This window comes from Heterocephalus glaber, unplaced genomic scaffold (assembly GCF_053883595.1).
Source record: "Heterocephalus glaber isolate CG9 unplaced genomic scaffold, H.glaber_assembly_v1.0 deba00001687, whole genome shotgun sequence".
Taxonomy (NCBI): Eukaryota; Metazoa; Chordata; class Mammalia; order Rodentia; family Bathyergidae; genus Heterocephalus; species Heterocephalus glaber.
This window is the reverse complement of record NW_028258412.1, coordinates 10,150,718-10,168,769: the sequence shown is the minus strand read 5'-3', so window position 1 is coordinate 10,168,769 and position 18,052 is coordinate 10,150,718. Positions and strand designations below refer to the sequence as shown.

The window sequence follows — 18,052 nt, the reverse complement described above, 5'->3', positions numbered from 1 at the left end:
GAAATGCACAAATATCCCATAGTCTTCTGGTTCTCGCTGGATGATTTGTCAGATACTCAGGGGTCAGCAGCATCTCATGTGTTGGCTGTAGGCATGGTTGTTGATCAGTGGACCAGGCCAGTCTCCCAAGACATGGCCTTGTCTCTGTCCTGAGGAATAGGTCAGGAGGGTAGAAATCCAAACAGCAAGTCTCCTGGTCAGGACCCAGTGATGCAGGGGCATAAATGCCATTCCTAGGCACTTGGCTGTAAACTATAAAGAGGAACAAAGGACTGAGATTTCATAGTAGAATTGTGTTCTGGATGCTAGTGGGGGTTGGTCTGGAAGGCATCCAGGGAGAAAGCAGGGACATTAGATGTTGCAGTAAGCCGGGCCAAAGGTGACGTGTGAAGAAATGGCAAATACAGGGGGGGATGGGGAGTGGAGAATGTGGCTCCTTTCAGTCTGGAGAAGGCTGTACTGTTGTAGCAAGAAGGCCCTTTACTCTCCCGGGGGATAAATCTTAAAAGAGATCTCTTAGAACCAGGAGGACAAAGCTTTTCTTGATTCCCAGTAACCTATCCTCTTTCCAAGGGGCATTCTATGAGGGGGTTCGGGGTTGTGTCTTCTCATCCCTGGAAAGTCTCTTTGGAAATAGGAATGGCATGGCCATAGGTCTCAGGAGCTCCAGAACTGCAGTTGGCAAGACTTGGCCCTGCAAAAAGGGCGGGGAGGTTTTGTCCAATCCCAGGCACCCTGCAGTCCTCTGGATAGGATCTAATGGGCCGCTAGCTTCTCAGGTAGGGATTAGCTGGAGTGTAATGAATATGACCCTGGGGGTTGGAGAGGGCGGGGTAAGTCCTTCTCTGGGTGTGGGTCGGGCCTCTACAAACAGTGAGAGACCAAATATCCTCCCCAGCCTCCATCCTGGGTGCTGTGCCCTGGACAGGGTGGGGAAATGGCTCCATCTCTTCTTTTTCCCTCTGTTCCAGGGGACTCCGAGGCCACTCCTCTCTTGGCTCTCTCCAGGGTAGAGGGAGGGGGCTTGGGCTGACCGCACACAGCCCAAGTCTTTCCACCTTAAATCCACTGAGAGTTTATATTGGAAGCATCGCTGGAGTCTCGTTTCTCATTAAGGCTCTCCGTGCACCATTTGATGAAGGACATTGGACATTGAGGTCCCGGGAAAGAGGTCTGACCTGGCAGCGACCCTTCCCCACTCCCCGAAAGGTGTCCGGGCTTGTTTGTGCCCTACCCACCTGGGAAGAACACCTGCGGCCCAGATTCTACCCGAGGGACGGAGGAGGACGCAAGAGCCTGATCAAGAGCCTGATCGGGCTAAAATTCTCTGGATCCAACCAATGGACAGCAAGGGCGTGGTCGGGCCGGGGTCCTCCGGCTGGGTCTGTCTGCAGCCTGGGGCCCAGCCGTTCCTTCCTTCCGGCAGTTTTTGTTTCAGCTCCTAGGTCTGCATGCCACCCCGCCATGGGCCTGGATCTCTACCTCGACCTTATGTCCCAGCCCTGCCGCGCAGTCTACATCTTTGCCAAGAAAAACAGCATCCCTTTCCAGCTGCGCACGGTGGAGCTGCTCAAAGGTGGGCAGGGCAGGTGGACTGGGGAGTCTGGACTCCGGGGTGCAGGCGGACCTCAGTCCCTCGGCCCCGGTTCATGGTCAGGCTGGGCGTGTAGAAAGGTAGGAAACATCAGCTCTCCAATGTGGAACCTGTTGCACCAGTTTACCCGTTGTGTTTTTAAAGAATCCTAGTCTTTGCCTAGGGAATACAAGGCATTCTTCAAAATACTGGAAAAAGGGAGCAGGAGAGGACCCAGAGAGTGGGGAGGGAAGGATAACGCGGATCAGAAAACTATTGAACTGTCTCCTCATTTCCTTAATGGAGCTGTTTCTATATCTTCAGCAAGGAGACCCCCTTCCCTTTCCCCAGCCTCTTCACTCCTAAGTACTTCTGCCTATGTTCCTTGGATTTTTATATCGTCCTTGGCATTTTTCAGCTTTTTCTAGCTAATGACTTGCTCTTGCCCTTCTGGAGGGCCCTGCATTGCTGGTCTGCTTGGCCTGCAAAACATAGCTGGAGCAGAGTCCAGAGGAGGAGGCAGGCCATGACTGGACAGCAGGGCAGCACCAAGCCAGAGCCCCCTGGACTGCCCCCGCTCAGTTGACCCCTCCCTGCTGCTGCCTTTGATAGTTTTGGCTTGGGTCACCTGCTATGGGACAGGCGCTGGACACAGGCAGTTTATGGAGGGAGAAGTGGGAGGGGTGATGATGTCCATTTAGTACAAGGACCCTGAGTAGCCCTCTGGTCAGGCTGAAGCCTGGCTCCACCAAGGCTCTCTGGCTCCATACAAATTAGCCTAGCACCAGTGTCCTCTCCAGGCTGGCCTGGGCTGGAGGGTGAGGTACTTGAAAGTGCGCCAGACCTGGGAACCTGGAATAAGGAGGGAGATTGGGGGCGGGGGTTAGCACTGGAAGGGAAGAAGTGTTGAGCTGCTGGAGACGGGGTGGCTGAATAGGGCAGGTGTTCTCAGCAAAACCAAGGCTGGTCTGAGAGCTGGAAATAACGGTGACTGAGCCTTAGTCAGCCTGATCAGAAGGGCCTGAGTCCCCACCTGGGATAGGAAGATGAATCAGATGGGGCAAACCTGGAGTGTCTAACACAAGATTGGAACTGGCTGGGGATGGCAGGTGGGTCACTTGGCCACAAGCCCAAATTGAGATTCTGCTTGACTCAGGCTTCCAGGGCATGGGCACAGGTCAGGTGAACCACTGATGGGATCAGCAGCTGTGATCCAGTGACCAGCACAGGGGCCTCCTTTTTCCTGGGGTCCCCTCAGAAAGCCAGTGCCTGAATTTATGGGTGGGAGCAAGCAGAGATCTCAGAGAGCTTGGGGTTCTTCTCTGACCTGCTCACTTGACTGATCTTTCCCACAGGCCAGCACTACACAGATTCCTTTGCTCAGGTCAACCCCCTGAGGAAGGTGCCAGCCTTGAAGGATGAGGACTTCATCTTGGCTGAGAGGTAATAGATTCCTGGATCCCAGGGTTAGCCAGCTGTTTGTATCCACTATTCATAGCTGGGCCCACAGTTTGCTTGTTTGTTTTTGAGACAGGCTCTCTCTATATAGTATAGGCTGGCCTTGAACTCACTATATAGCCCAGGCTGGCCTCAAACTAGCAGTGGCCTTTCTGCCTCAGCTTCCCAATTGCTGGGATTACAGGTGTGTGGTCAGGAGCCACAGTTTCTGCATCCTGAGGACCAGTACCAGACCCAGGGTAGAGGGTGGGCTGAAGCAAACAGAGGTGCCCAGTGCATTGTACAGATGAGGAAACTGAGACTGGGAGAAGGGTGGGACTTCTACAAGGTTAAGGGCCCAACCTGTTTCCAGGTCCCTTCCCTGCCAGTCCAAGCTTCAGAAGAAAAGAGAAAAAAAAATATGGAGCAGTGGCTGCACCAGCCACCTCAGAATGACCACTTCTCCTACAAATCCTGGGGGAAGTGCTGTTGCCCTGGAGAACTGAGAGAGAAGGGAGGGGAGGAGGTCAGGGAGCTTTGAGGAAGAGGAGGCTGGAAAATCTTAGCAAGTGGAGAGGAGGTGGAATAAGGTGGGATGCAGTCTCCCTGTCATCTGGGAGGCCTCTCCCAATTCCAGGAGAGTGTGAGAGGGGCAGTGGCCTTGCTCCTGACCGTCCATCCTGTGTTATGGTAGGGAGTAGTACTCAAGTTGCTCTCATTCTTTAAGACTCACACTCAGGGGCCGGGGATTTAGCTCAGTGGTTCTGGCACCTGCCTCATAAGCCAAGATCCTGAGTTCGATCCCCAGTACGAAAAAAAAAAAAAAGACTCACACTGGGTTCCCCCTCCTCCTGGAAGCCTTCTCCAAGCTCCTGGCTCCTTCTGAAATCCATGTATTTTGTTTCTCACTTGGTACCCTTAGTGCAGATAATGCAATGGCCCAGTGTAGGGCTGTGTGAACTGGATGGCCTCCTACCATCTGTGAACCTCACATTCCTCCTCTGTACTGTGTGAATAGTGAACACACCCCACCAAATGCTGAAGAGTGAGTGGGGCATGACTTCCACCCCTGCTGTATTCCCCTAGTGTGGCCATTCTGCTGTATCTGAGTCACAAGTACAAGACCCCTGACCACTGGTACCCCCAGGACCTGCAGGCCAGAGCCTGGGTGGATGAGTACCTGTCCTGGCAGCACACGGCCTTGCGGAGTTGCTGCACTTGGGCCATGTGGCAGAAGGTGAGCCAGGGGAGGCAGAAACATCTCAAGGGTTGCTCTAAGAATGGTGCTTTCTGTTTTAAGTATTCTGTTCAGACCTGCGGCCAAGTCCTGGGAATGGCAGAGAGTGCTGGCCGTGATGTTTAGGAACATCTCCTTTTAGTTACATCTCACCAGAGTCACGCAAGTCCCCTTGAGCAATTTGGGATGCAGTTGAGAGGTGGTAGGAAGTAGGGACAGAATGGCTTCTGCACTGGGAAAATCCATAGGACTAGTGATGGTTGGGATGAGGGTGGGATAAAGGATGGGGTTTGTGTAGCATCTCCCCTTAACCTGTCCTGGGGATTGAACCAAGGGTCTTCACACTGAGCTACATCTCCAGCCCTATTTTATTTTTTATTTTGAGACAGGTTCTCACTAAGTTGCTTGGCTTGGGGTTGACCTTGTGATCCTCCCACCTCAGCCTCCCACAGTGCTGGGATTATAGGCTTGTGGTGCCATGGTTGGCTCTGACTCTATCTCCCTACTGGCCCACCAGATGATGTTCCCTGTTGTGCTGCATCAGCTGGTGCCCCAGGAGACATTGTCGTACACTTTGGCTGAGCTGGACAGTTGCCTGCAGCTGCTTGAGACCAAGTTCCTTCGGGATCAGGCCTTCCTCACTGGTCCCCAAATCTCTGTGGCTGACTTGATGGCCATCACGGAACTGATGCATGTGAGTGCCAGGGGGCGGGGTGGCCTGCTGAATAGCAGGGAGTCCTGGGAAGGAGCTGCCTTCCCCACTTGTGTTGACCTTTCTGGTTGTGGGACTCTGGAGGAGTCTCAGTGTCCTGAGTCTCAGGCTCCTCACCTATAAAATGAACCCTCATAAGCGCTCACATCGGGATATTGAGTGGCTTCCCAGGGTCCCCTGGGAGAGGCACCCCCAAACCATCACACATGTGGTGGAGGCGGGAAAATCCTATCAGGGAAACCTAAAGCAAGCCATGCTGCCTTGTGCTTGGCTGTGCCCAGGGTCTCCACCTGGCTCCCTCTCCCATAGCCTGTCAGTACTGGCTGCCAAGTCTTTGAATGCCGACCCAAGTTGGATGCATGGCGCCGGCATGTGGAGGCTGTGGTGCGGGAGGACCTCTTCCAGGAGGCCCACACAGTTGTCCTGAAGGCCAAGGACATGCCTCCTCTACCGGCCCCTACCTTGAAGGAGAAATTGCTGCACTCAGTGTGGATTTTGTTGCAGTGAGCAGGTGGCCTGGACCTGTGGAGCCACCAAGGGAAAAGCTGGGTTGTTGAAATAAAGCAGTGGGGCTGCCTGACTCCTTAGCGGTGGGCCGGACATGTCCACAGTTCCCTCTCGATGTCACGATGCCATTCCTTCTGTGTCTTCCCTCGCATTTAATCCAACATCTGGCTTCAACCTGACCTCTGGGGAGAGCTTTCGTACATGCTTATGTGGCCTGGTCCCTTGTCTTTTGAAACTTTCCACAATTTCTCACTGCCCTGAGGCTAACAGCATGCCAGTGCCCCCAACCCCTCTGAGCTACCCCTGCTGGCTGTATTCATTTCAGACCCCTCCCCTGCTCCAAGGTCAAATGACCCCTCTGAGATTCTCAATCCCAGTGTTTTCTCCCCTCAGTCCTGGCAGGTAGCTGGGTCCATGCTCCCCAGGCTAAGCACATGTCACAGATGGAGGGTGACCAGGTGAAGAGCTGTCTGATCAGGAATGGCCTCAGTCCCCTAGGTCTTTCACTGTCTCTGTGGTGACACCATCTCCTACAGGTGGGGTATGTGGCTAGTGCATGCACTTCCTTGCAAGGAGAAAAGTCCCTGGTTATTTCTTGGCCCTCCAGGTGTTGCTGAGCAGCCTTGCCCTCCCATGCCTACTCTTAGTCCTGACGACTACCTTCTCCATCCCCAACTTTGGCTCCCAGACTTGTCACTCGTTCCTGCCATTTCCTCTCAAGACTGTCACGACCCACCTTGTCTTTGTGACCCAAGACCCTCTGATATGTGATATTTAATAAACTGTTAACAGGACAGGGAAGATCATAGCAGAACTTTTCTTGACCTCCCTGACTTCCCTGTAGCCTCCTCTATTATGTACAATTATATAGTAACTTTTATGTGTGATTGACTTTGTTTATAGACACTCAGAGAATTTTAATTATACTGTATTTGAGTTTTTGGTTTTGGTAATGGGGATCGAACTCCGGACTTTGCGCTTGCAAGGCAGGCGCTGGAACCACTTAGCTAAATCCCCGGCCCGATTATACTGTATTTGAAAGTTCCAACTCAAGTGACTTTGGAAAACTACCAGCAGCCCAGCTGGACCGGGTGGGAGGGTCCTTGATAATACCAAAGTCTATTGGGGGGGTTGCCTACAGAACTTCCGGAAATCAGAGCTAGCTCAGCTGTCCCGTCTGCAGAGGCGGGGATGCCCTCTGGGTAGCCAATTGGGGAGCGGTGAGTCTGCTCAGCCAATGAGGAGCCTGCTTGCCGTGGCGCTCCGCCCCTACTCCGTATTGTGCTGCCCTTTGGAACTTCCAACTCTACTCCAACATCTTTGCTGCTGCTATTCCTCTAGCTCTCCCTGCCTTGTCTGACAGCTGACCGTTGAGCTGACTGTGTTCCCGCGGGACTGGAGAAGCGGGTCTGCACGGCCATCCTGGGCAAACCCGAGGATGCGAGCGAGGATTGAGGTTGCCTGGACGAGGGGAGGTTGGGGAGCAGCAGTCAGGTTCTGCCCACACCTCGCCTTTCAAGTGACCTGGACTCTTCTCCCTAAGGACCTTCAATTCTCCCGCCAACCCTCACGTTCCATGCCCCATGATGCCGGGTGGCCTGCCTTTCCGTTGCCCGTACTAGCCCTCCCCAGCCATGCCCCCGACGTACGCGACCTCCAAGGAACCCAGCCGCTCTTGTGCTCTGCCCTGCTGCTGCGACGTGCCCTGGTCCCATACTCCACCTTCAGGTGAAATTTTCCTGTCCCCTACGACGTGTGACTGTAAAGGTGCGGCCTGGCCTGACGGTGGTGCTGTGTGCATCCGCGGAGCCCTGCACGCATTTGCTCCTGCCCTCCATCTGCCTGGTGGGCACAGCGGAGCAGAACCAGCGCCGGCTTCTTCGAGTTCCTCACCAGGGATCTGGGCCTGGGTCCGGACCAGTGTGTAATGGTAGTGAGAGGACCCGTTTGGAACTGCTGTGTGACGAGAAGCAGTGATCCTGGCATTACAGTCCTTGCTTTGCCCAGGAAGGACTGACACATTTAAGGCCTGGCACCCTGGGCCCCTTGACTCCTATGTTCTGTTGAGCGTCTATGTTCAGGGTGATGTTAAAGTTGAGTAACTTCCTGGTTTTGCAGTGGACCCTGTTGTCGATCAATTCAAACTAAAAAACCAGGGGTTTTAGAAATTGCAACTAGGGAAATAGCTCTGAACAAGTGTTCTGAGGAAGGAATGCAAAGTGGGACTTTATATTGGGATGCACTAGTGAAAACTTTTGTAGGAATCTTCTTTGAGAAAGAACAGAGACTGTTTGAGAGATAAAAGATAAAGAAAGTGTATATTTAGTGAAACTATCCATAAAACAAGAGTCTGATAACCTCTTCCTATGCATCTTGAGTCTCTGGGCACAGTGTAATTAGCCAGTGGTTCAGGGTTCAAATCATTTCACATTCCTGTGATTAAAGGGTAGATGTGACCTATGTGTGTATGGTATTCCTAAATAATAGCTTTGGAAGCACATAAGTCCTGCGTCAATTTTTCTGAGTCCATTTTGGAAAGTTCTCTCAATGTTGCTTTCCTCATGCTTTATCTCACACTATGAGACCTGCCTGGGTGTGGTGGCACTCACCTGTAATCCCAGCGCATGGGAAGCTGAGGCAGGAGGATTGCAAGTTGGAGTCCCACCTGGGCAACTTAGAGGTGCAACTTAGTGAGACCCCCATCTCAAAAAGGGTTGGGGATGTAGCTCAATATGAAGGACCTGGGTTCAGTCCCCAGTAAAACACACACACACACACACACACACACCCAAAAAACCACAATTATAGTGTGAGACCTGGGCAAGATACATCTTCTTGGACCTAAGTGTTTCCATTTGTGCACTGGGATGGCTCTTAACCGCTCCCAAGGGTCACTGCAAGTCAGTGGCATGGCCCTTGCACTGCACTTGCCTTGACACCTGGCAGGGTAGGAGAGTGTTATTATCTGGAAGAGGCCAGAGAGCCTGATTTTACAGACAGGTCAAAAGGAAATCTAGGGATATTCTTAGATCGTTACCTTTGAACCAAGAGAGAGTGTGGGGAGGAGGGTTCAGAGGACTGTGAAGAGTATTGACTTGCATGTGTAGACCCCTAGATTCTGAGCCTGGCACAGTAAGAGACAAATGAACCATTTCCAGTTTGCAACTCCTCTTCTGTGAATGGAGGGAGGCTAGCTAAATGACCTCCTTCGTCCCCAAGAAGGCCCTAGCACCCAGACCCAATATCTATGGCAAAGTTAAAGTTTCATCCTTAGTGAAAAATATTTCTGAGTCCAGTCTGTGCCTGTGAAGAACTTGAGAACCTTGAAAGGACTTCCAGAATGGAGCCTTTATTGGCCCAGGAAGGTTGGCAAGTAATGAATGCTCCTAGTGGGTGTTCACATCCTTAAGTTGGGGGGAGATAAGGATTCTAACAACAACAAATAATATATTAATGCTCACCATGTGTTAGAAGCTCTACTCCCATGATCCCATTCAAGCCCTGTCCATAGTCCCCTTGGGCCTTGCCATCACCTCAATATGGGTGTAACTGCATAATGCCAGCTTCATAGAGAGGATGTGACCTTCTGTTGGGCTATCCCAATCCCTGGTGCTCTTCACCAGGAATTCCTGTCATCTCTTAAGAGGGGCACATTCACTTACTCCACAGACATTAGTCAGGATTACCCTATGCATGACCTTGAGCCAGGCTTTGAGAAAACAAGAGTGCCAGGTGGACTGGGTCTCCCCTCTCTCCTGCAGCTGCAGTTAGGAGCAGGGAGTACTGCCCTCTGAGCCCACAGACAGACGGGCTCAACCGAGCACAGAGCAAACCCACCAAGGCCCCTGTGCTGTCTGTCCTGGGTGGGCCAGGCCACCGTGTAGCTGTCAGTTTGTATAGGATAGTCCCACTGTCTTGACTGGGGCCAAAGATCATTAACTGGGCTGAGCAGGCTAGCAAATACCTGGAAGTCTGATATGGGCTGGCCTGAGAGACCACAATGAGAGTATGTGGTAAGGGTTTTGCAAGGAGAGGAGTTTGCCAAGGATCTGACATTTTTTTCTCTGTTTTCTGAAGGATAATTATTCATTTTTACCCTTTGGGTCCCTGGTAAATTGGCAAGGGTTGGATAGTTATTACCTTTTTATGACTGGCACAAGGGATCCAGGGCATCTGTGAGTTGGCTGCCTCTCCCAGAGTCCTCTTGGCAGTTTTTAGCTTCAGGCACCTCTTCAGGCAGAAATACCATTGACCTTACAATCTTCTTCCCCAATCTCATTTCAAATAAATGAAAGGAGTTCCATCACTCAAATAGGATTCCTTTTTACATCCCTGCTCACCTCTCAGGCCTCTTGAGCCACCCTGAGCAGCAGGTTTAGCTTATGAGGAGGAGCCCTTCCTGTCTTTAGGGCTGTTGTTTGATATGGTTGCAGCATTGAAATCTGGGGGTTGTGCGTGGGGTGAGAGAGGGCTCATCTTGGAGGTTCTGCTCTCTATCCCTGTGTGCAGGTTGGGGAGAACATGGAGGCAGCTGGTCTGGTCTGAAACTTCGTGTATACTCTTAATATTTAGAGGCTCCTATCTTCTGCCTGGGGTGCCCTAGGCTACTCAGTGCTCACAGACTTCTGTGCTAGGCTGGGGAACAAGGCTCATTGGACTTCAAGGACTTTTCCTGATTATTCTAAGAATGTGAACTTCTCTCTTGTCTCTTGCTGAGACTATCTGAAGCTGTTTTCTTTGCAAAATCCTGTGCCAACATACCAAGCATGCCATCCTTGCCCTCATCTCCATATCATGTCATGCTTTTTTATTTCAGTCTCTGCATGTACAGAATGCAGCGGAGCATAAAGGAAGTCACCTCATAGCTTTCTAGATGTCCCATGCCGAGTTTCGATTCACGACCCATAGACACTGGTGGGTGTTATTTCCCTGCACAGTTAAAGGTTTGATGATCTGTATACCGTGGTACCTCTGTTTATGAACTTAATGCTTTCCACGATTCTGGTTGCATACTGAGTTAGATGAGAACCAAATCAAATTTCCCCATAAGGTCAACATTAAACCTAGGCATTAAGTTTGATTTTGTTCTCATTCAATTTGGCCTGCGACCAGAATTGTGGAAAGAATTAAGTTCATATATACATATATATAATTTTGGGGGGGGAGTTACTGGGGAGTGAACCCAGAGCCTTCACACTCAGCTACATCCCCAGCCCTGTTTCACATTTTTTATTTTGAGACAGATCTTGCTAAGTCTCTAAATTGACCAGGCTTGAATTTGCAATTCTCCTGCCTCAGCCTCTCAGAGTGGTGGCATTACAGGCATGCACCTCCACGCTGGGCTTTAGTATACCTCTGAAGTATCACATTGAGGTTTTCATTCTATGCAGTCTGCATAGTTAATAAAGTTAGTTTCTAATGGAATATGCCTGTTGTGTTTGTACCTGATCATTCAAAACTAGAACTTGGAGTTCTTTCCCTTAGCTTGATGTCCCTACTGTCTCTGCTCATTCCTTTTGCCAGGGTGTTTCATGAGTGTCATATTTCCAGTGTGGCTTGTGGGTTGAATGTAAACAAATGGTTGTGGTGCCTGAGGATGGAATTGAGGTCTAACTCTCAGCAGGACGGTCTCCACATATTAAATCTATCAAATGTTGGGCGTGGTGGCACAGGCCTGTAATCCCAACACTTGGGAGGCTGAGGAAGGAGGATTGCCAGCCTAGGCTCCATAGTGTGTTCAAGACTAGCCTGGACTACATAGGGACACCCTATCAAACAAACAAACAAACAAACAATCTATCAACCCCACCCTTGTGATGCTAGCTGTCATCTGCTGGCTTGATGAACTGAGCCCTCCCCACCTCTCTAATATTTTCTCCTCCTACAGTGGCTCTGAGCTTTTCCCCCTGGTAACTGTGCTACCCCAGTCTTGGGCATGATCTGTACTGTTTCTCCCCTTTGAATGAGTCACAGAGCTCCCAGTTCCTGTGACTGCGCGTCCCAACTTTTATCAAAGGTTTCCTTCAAATGGATCTCTGAAGATACACCTCAGGGTGGGAGTTGGATTCAAGATGCATATTCTCCATGTAGTTTTGAAACCATCTGTTTCTGCTCTGCCCCACCCTTTCACCCCCACTTTGTAGGCTATAGATTTCTCAAAGTCAAGGTTGATGACTCAGTCATTTTTGTACCTCTTGTCATCATCAGTAAAGCTTTTTTGGTACTGAACTTAATGAGTTATTCAGCCTGATTTTACTATCATTATTTAATTAATTAGAGAAGGATCTCTCTTTGTAGCCCAGGCTGGCCTGAAGCTCTTGGTGATTCTCCTGCCTCAGCCTCCTGAGCGCTGGGATTACAGGTGTGTGCTGTCTGCTGGGTTGGTTTATTATTTAATTAATTTATTTATTTGAAGTGGGGTCTTGCTATGTAGCCTAGGAAAGCCTTAAGTATGTACCTCAGGCTGGTCTCGAATTTGCAGTTTTCCTTCTTAAGCCTCCGGAGCTGGGCGTCTTTGTGTGTGCGTTTTAAAAAATGTTTTCAATTAGTATATATTTCCAATACATAGTGATTAAATTTATCTTGGGAGATTGATACATATATCGCATCTTGATAACTTCTACTCTCCTTTAGTTTTTTCTTTTTTTAACATTTATTTTGCTGGGGTAGCATTCACCTGTAATCCTAGCTATTTGAGGTGGTTGAGGCAGGAGGGTTGCAATTCTAGCCCAGCTGGGATAATTTAGGTAGACCCTGTCTCAAAATAAAAAATAAAAAATAAAAAATAAAAAGATCTGAGGATAAATAAAATAAAAAGACCTCAGGGGTAGATAGCCCCTGGATTCATTTACTAGGGGGGAATATATATATATATATATATATATATATATATATATATATATATATATATTTATTTATTTAAAAATTGTCTTTAAGGCAAAAAAGAAGGCCATAATATTCATTCTTGTTTAAATCGTCCTATGGGACATCCTATGAATTTAACCACAGTGTGGAAGCTCTCCCTAAAACGCTTATAAGAAGCCTTTAACTCTGGGACCTCTTTTCAAGGCGAATTCTTGCCCCCACGCCCCGCCCTTCCTTTACGAGGTCTTGTTATTGTTTCAATAGTTGGTGCCTCTTGGGCTTCAACTTTTGGGAGCATGTGAGGTGCAGGTGACAGAATGAATGAGAAAACCCTTCCGCCCTTAGTTCCATCTAAGCGTTGCCCAAATTCCCACCCCCTTCAGAGCACTTGTGCCGTAGCGTACGGAGAACACACAACCCCTCATTGACTGCTCAGGACCAGGGGGCCATCAAGTACTGTGGCAACGGTCCGGAACTACAGAGCTTCACTTCCAGTCGCCAGCGTGCGCCAGCGTGCGCCAGCGGAGATAAGGGGCGGGGCGCCCCCTACAGGGCCGAGCGAGCCAGCGGGCGGGTGAGAGGAGCGTGGGCCCACGCTGATTGGCTGGAAGGGCCGGCAACCGAGCCAATGGGAACACAGCTTGTTGTCAGGCGTGTGCGGCCGGTGTGGGGGTCGAGGCTCACGGCCGGTTGCCGTGGAGACGCCGGGTGACTGCAGGACTGCACCTTTGCGGGCGGCTCGCGGGTGGGAGCGCGGCTCCCGTGAACCCAGGCGCGGGCCCGAGGGCTGCCAGTCGAAGGCCGAATCTCGCGAGGACGCTGGAAGCTTTCTCCGCATCCCGAAGGCCAGTGTGGGAAACAGTGCGGAAAGCTAGTAGGACGAGGCGAGGCCTTGAGTGCCCCCGCGGGCTTCCTCGCGGCGCTCTTCGCTTCCCTGAGGTGCCTAGGAGGGTTCTGGTCCTGGGAGTGGGTCACCGTGACCCCTGCGGGACCACTATCGATTCGGCGAGTGCTGAACGCAAAGCCTGGTGCTAACCTCTTCCTGGCGTCCTTTCACTCACCTTCACAGCAGCCCTGAGAGGTGAGTGCTGTCATTATTAATGTCATTTACAGGGGTGGAAGCTGAGGCCGAGGGAAGGTAAAATGACTTCCTTAAGGACGTCTGGTGGGTCAGCTCGACTCCAGCTGAGACTCTTGACCGTGCTGCTGCAGACAGACCTCACCCGACACACTCAGGTGACTGCAGAGGTGGCTTTGGGGGCCACTTAACTCTTCAGGACTTGGATTATCATAGATCATAATTTCGGATTCTATACAGCTAAGGTTCTTTCTGTGTGATTCATTACTGTAGTTAGAATATCTTTAGAATGGTCTCCTTCAGGGTTCGGCAAGCTTTTGGTAAATATATTATTATAGCATGTTCTGAATATAATAAACAACAATGTTTTAATTAGAATTTTTGACTTTAGGGGCCGTACTCTGGCTGTTTAACTCTGTTATTGTAGTGTGGATACAGCCAAAGACAATATGTACATAAAATAGTGACTATGGTCAGCTAATTTTCTTTATGGATACTGAAATTTGAATTTTGTATAAACTTCATGATCTTTTCATGAAGTAATGTGTCACGTGTCACAAAATTTTTTTTCTCATTAAAAATGTACAGAAGCAACGGGGCTGGTTAATCGTGGAATCGTCTAGCTCAGAGTGTCACATAGTAGCGGAAACAGACCTAAATAGGGGCATCTATGCCAAGCCAGTCACACAGCCAAGTTTTGCCAGAACCAAGCTTAGGGCTTTAGCTTCTGGACTCCTGGCCCAGAGTGGGTCAAGAAACACCACCACTTTTCATTCACTCTGTGGACAAGGGTCCCCATATGCCCAGACTGTTTTTTATCATGTGTTCCTAGGATGCGGACACCATACTCAGAGTTTGGAAACTTGTAAGCTTAAAGTGGTGAATGTGCTATTCTGAGAAAAATGCAACTGCTGGATTGGGAATCTGAGAAATGAATACGGGTTGGGCACCAGTAACCTGAAAATCCAAAATGCTCCCATAGAAACTCTTTGAGTGTAGATTTGACTCCAAGGGAGGGAGGACACATCGTGGAACTTTAACAATTTTTCAACATAATCTGTATAAAGTATAAGGCCATCTATTAGGGTGTATATGAAACATGAATGAATTTTGGGCCCCATCCCAAAATAGGTAACTTTCCAAAATCGAAAGGAAATCTGAAATTCAAAACACTTCTGGTTCCAAGCATTTCTGATAAAGTTTACTTAGTTGGTACTGTACTCACTTTCTCATTTTTATTTTATAGCTCTTTTAAAGCTCTTTTTGCGGCTCATGGTGAATAAGTACATGGTCATCATTGTTGAATTGCTTACATGCAGGATGATAAATGTGTAGTCTTAGATGCTTAGTTCTTTTTAAGTTTTTACAAATTTTAAATAAATTTTAGGTTTAGAGAAAAGTTGCAACACTAATATAGTTTCCTTTTGTCCCTTATCCTGCTTCCCTTGATTTTTTTTTTTTTTTTTTTTGGTACCAGGGATCGAACTCAGGACCTTCTGCTTGCGAGGTAGGCAGCGGAACCACGAGCTAAATCCCTGGCCCTTCCCTTGATGTTTATAGTTTACATAATCACAGTACAGTTATCTGGAACAAGAAACTAACATTATACTACTAACTTGATTTGACTTTTACCATTTTTCTGAGGAGTTTCTGTTTTCATTCCAGAATCTGACCAATATCCTATATTGCATTTGGTTATTTCTTTTTGGTCTCCAGTAGTTTATAACAGTTCCTCAGTCTTCCCTGGCCATGATACTTTTCAAGAATACTGATCAGTTATTTTATTTATTTTTTGTGGGGAGAGGTGCAGGGGATTGAATTGATCAGTTATTTGGTCTAACATTCCACAGTTTAGGTTTGTCCAGTGTTTTCTCATGATTAGAGGGAAGATACACATTTTTTGTTTTTTGTTTTTTGTTTTTGGTACCAGGGATCGAACTTGAAACCTTGGGCTTGCGAGGCAGGTGGTGGAACCACTGAGCTAAATCCCCGGCCCAAGATATACATTTTTGATCAGAATATCACAAATAATATCTTAGTGTCCTCAGTGTACCCTGTGAAGAAATCCAAAATGTTGATATACCTTATTATATGTGATGTTTACTTTGAGTCCTACTCTTCTAGCACATGAACTTTTGGGGGATATATTCAAGCTGAATTCAGACCAAAGCACATAGGTACTTGCATCTAATTCTGGACTTGCTCTCTTTAAGTACATGTGAATCACTGTCAGAACATTTTCACTATTAAGTCTTTCTGTAGTATGCTTTAATATCTGTAGTGCTTATCCCCTCATCCTCTTACAGTTTTTCATTTTCATTATTTTCCTATGTAGTTTTCACATTTTCTGTTTTGTTTTTTTTTTTTTTTTTTTTTTTCCTTTGGTACTGGGGATTTAACTCAGGATCTTGCGCTTGTGAGGCAGGGGTGGTACCACTGAGCTAAATCCCTAGCCCCTCACCTTTTCTGTTTTTCCACATGCACTTTAGTATCAGTTTGTCTATTATCTTGTTGGTATTTTTATTTTGAGATTTAAGTTAACTGGGGAGCATTGATAACTTTATATTGTTGAATTCTTCCTAAGAACAGGGGATGTCATTCCATTTGTTCAAGTTCACTGTAGTATCTTTCAGTAGTGTTTTAAAATTTTCTGTGCATAGGTTGCATATTTCTTATCTTTATTCCTAAGGATTCAGTCACCTTAATACTATTGCAAATGGGGCTTTCCTCTGCTAACTTCCATTTCTACTTTGTGTATGTGAAATGTTCTTGATTTTTTATGCTAATCTTAAGGTTTTTTGTTATATTTTATATATTTTCTTATATTTATTTATATATATTTAATATTTATATTTATTTTTATGCCAATCTTATGTTGTGCTACTTCACTGAGTTATTATTGCATCAGTTTTTCCATTAATTTTGGAGCTTTCTGGGTATTCTACAGATTACCAGCAATTAGTGGTACTTTTACTTCTTACCCATTCTTATACAATGGTATCTCAGTTCCGTGATTCTGGTTACAAACTGAATTGGATGAGAACCCAGTCAAATTCAACTGTTACGTTCAATGTTGACCTTATGAGGGAATTTGGGTCAGTGTTTATCCAGTTCAACTTGTGACCAGAATTGTGGAAAGAATTGAGTTCGTGAACTGAGGTGCCACTGACCTCAGGTTTCCTTATTCTCATTGTGTAGGCTGAGTCTAATGCAGTGGTGGGTAGCAGCAGAGATAGTGGTCATCCTTACTGTGTTCCTTACATTAATCTGAGTGGCCTATAGGGCTTCTCCATTATATATGATTTTGCCTTTAGTTGGGTTTTTTTTTTGGTACTGGGGATCGAACTCCGGTCCTTGCGCTTGCGCAGCAGGTGGCGAAACCACTGAGCTAAATCCCTGGCCCCTTTGCCTTTAGTTGTAAAGAAGTATTTTTCAATTCTTATTTTTTTGGATAGGTATTGAATTTCCTCAAAGACTTTCTCTTCTATGAAGATAATTGTATGATTTTTTTTTCCTGCTTAGATGATTTCATTGTTATATTTCTTTAAATTTCTCTAGTTTTAGTTGCATTTTCTTTTACTCAGAAGTTGTCTAATAAGATACTTTAAATTTTTAGACAGATGGACCTCTGTCATTTTTGGCCAGTGTTAGTAAATTCTAGTTATAATGTGATCAGAAGTGTTTCAAATATTTTTATTTTAGGGAAGGTTTTTTTTTTTTTGGTACGGGGGATTGAACTCAGGACCTTGCACTTGCGGGAAGGTTTTTTATTGTGATCTAATGTGTAATCGTTTTTGGTGTGTGTGTGTGCATGTACTGTGAATACTGGAGAATATGTACTCTGTTATCAATGTGTAAATTTGATACACATCCATAAGACCACCTCTCTGAGTCCTGTTTCTTTTCTAGAAGATTTATGGACTGGCACAGCCTCTGTCAGTAATGGAAGGTGATGCTCTGTGGAGGTGCTGAATCTCTCTCTCAATATGGTAAGTGCTGATGCCTGCCTATGTGGCTGGTGCTAAATATTGTTTTGGTACTTTACTCCAGGGAGTAAAGGCTCCCAGGAGGGCTCTTAGTACAGTTGAGGGTGTGGATTTTGACTGGCTGTTGAAGTTGCTTATAGGGTCTCCTCACAGTTGCTGGCAAGGCACAGTAGCATGTTTTATTGGCATTATTATTCTTTTTAATACTTTGACCTTCCAGTGTGTTGAGCTGTTGCTGGGATGTCCTCAGCCTCTGCTCTTTTTGCAGTGGATGGTACCCAAGTGTAGGGCAATGGGAAAGTGCAAGATGGCAGTACTTTGGTTCAGGCTGAGGGGGTGATTTCTGGTGGGCATTAAGTCAAGTCAGCAAGATTTCGGGGCAGGTGCACCTCGTTGGTCTCAGTGTAAATAACTGATACAGCCAAGGTCGATGCTGGCCTGGTAAGTAACTTATATGCCAAGGTCATTCCTGCACATGGCTACTTTTGTGTGTTTTGATATAAATGTGGATTAAGCAGCTGAGGATGACTGCGAGACGGGGAGACTAAGAAGCCAAGGACTGCTGTGAGTGTACAGTGGCTGGGGCTGCAAGAGCTGCTAAACAGATGGACTACAGCTGGGCAGCTGAAGAAAGATGTTTATTCCACAGTTTATTTAG

At 47.6% G+C, this 18,052-nt stretch overlaps 2 protein-coding genes across 13 annotated transcripts in view; both read left to right on the top strand.

Moving 5' to 3' along the window:
- Positions 1-63: 63 nt before the first annotated feature.
- Positions 64-11,563, top strand: LOC101725364 (glutathione S-transferase theta-3-like). Of its 4 annotated transcripts, none has more exons than XM_004843566.4 (5): positions 64-1,576; positions 2,929-3,016; positions 4,097-4,247; positions 4,765-4,941; positions 5,269-11,557. In XM_004843566.4, exons 1-5 carry the CDS (start codon positions 1,465-1,467, stop codon positions 5,464-5,466), a joined length of 726 nt encoding a protein of 241 aa, XP_004843623.2. In that variant the 5' UTR covers positions 64-1,464; the 3' UTR covers positions 5,467-11,557. The 4 variants fall into 4 exon arrangements, with proteins under 4 accessions (XP_004843623.2, XP_087054255.1, XP_004843624.2 ...); XM_087198129.1 differs by having other exon boundaries at positions 857-1,576; positions 5,241-11,560; XM_004843567.3 differs by having other exon boundaries at positions 859-1,576; positions 6,074-11,563.
- Positions 11,564-12,970: 1,407 nt separating this feature from the next.
- The window catches only part of Cabin1 (calcineurin binding protein 1), a 146,777-nt gene continuing 141,695 nt past the window's right edge, over positions 12,971-18,052 (top strand). For 3 of the 9 annotated variants that reach the window (XM_004843563.3, XM_004843565.3, XM_004843564.3), the window contains exons 1-2: positions 12,972-13,411; positions 17,318-17,397. In XM_004843563.3, the coding sequence (XP_004843620.2) occupies positions 17,395-17,397 (3 nt within the window). In that variant the 5' untranslated portion in view covers positions 12,972-13,411; positions 17,318-17,394. Of the gene's footprint in view, positions 13,412-13,443; positions 13,567-14,885; positions 14,916-17,317; positions 17,398-18,052 lie in introns of all 9 variants that reach the window. The other 6 variants (XM_013071698.3, XM_004843562.3, XM_013071697.3 and 3 more) reach the window with 5 other exon arrangements.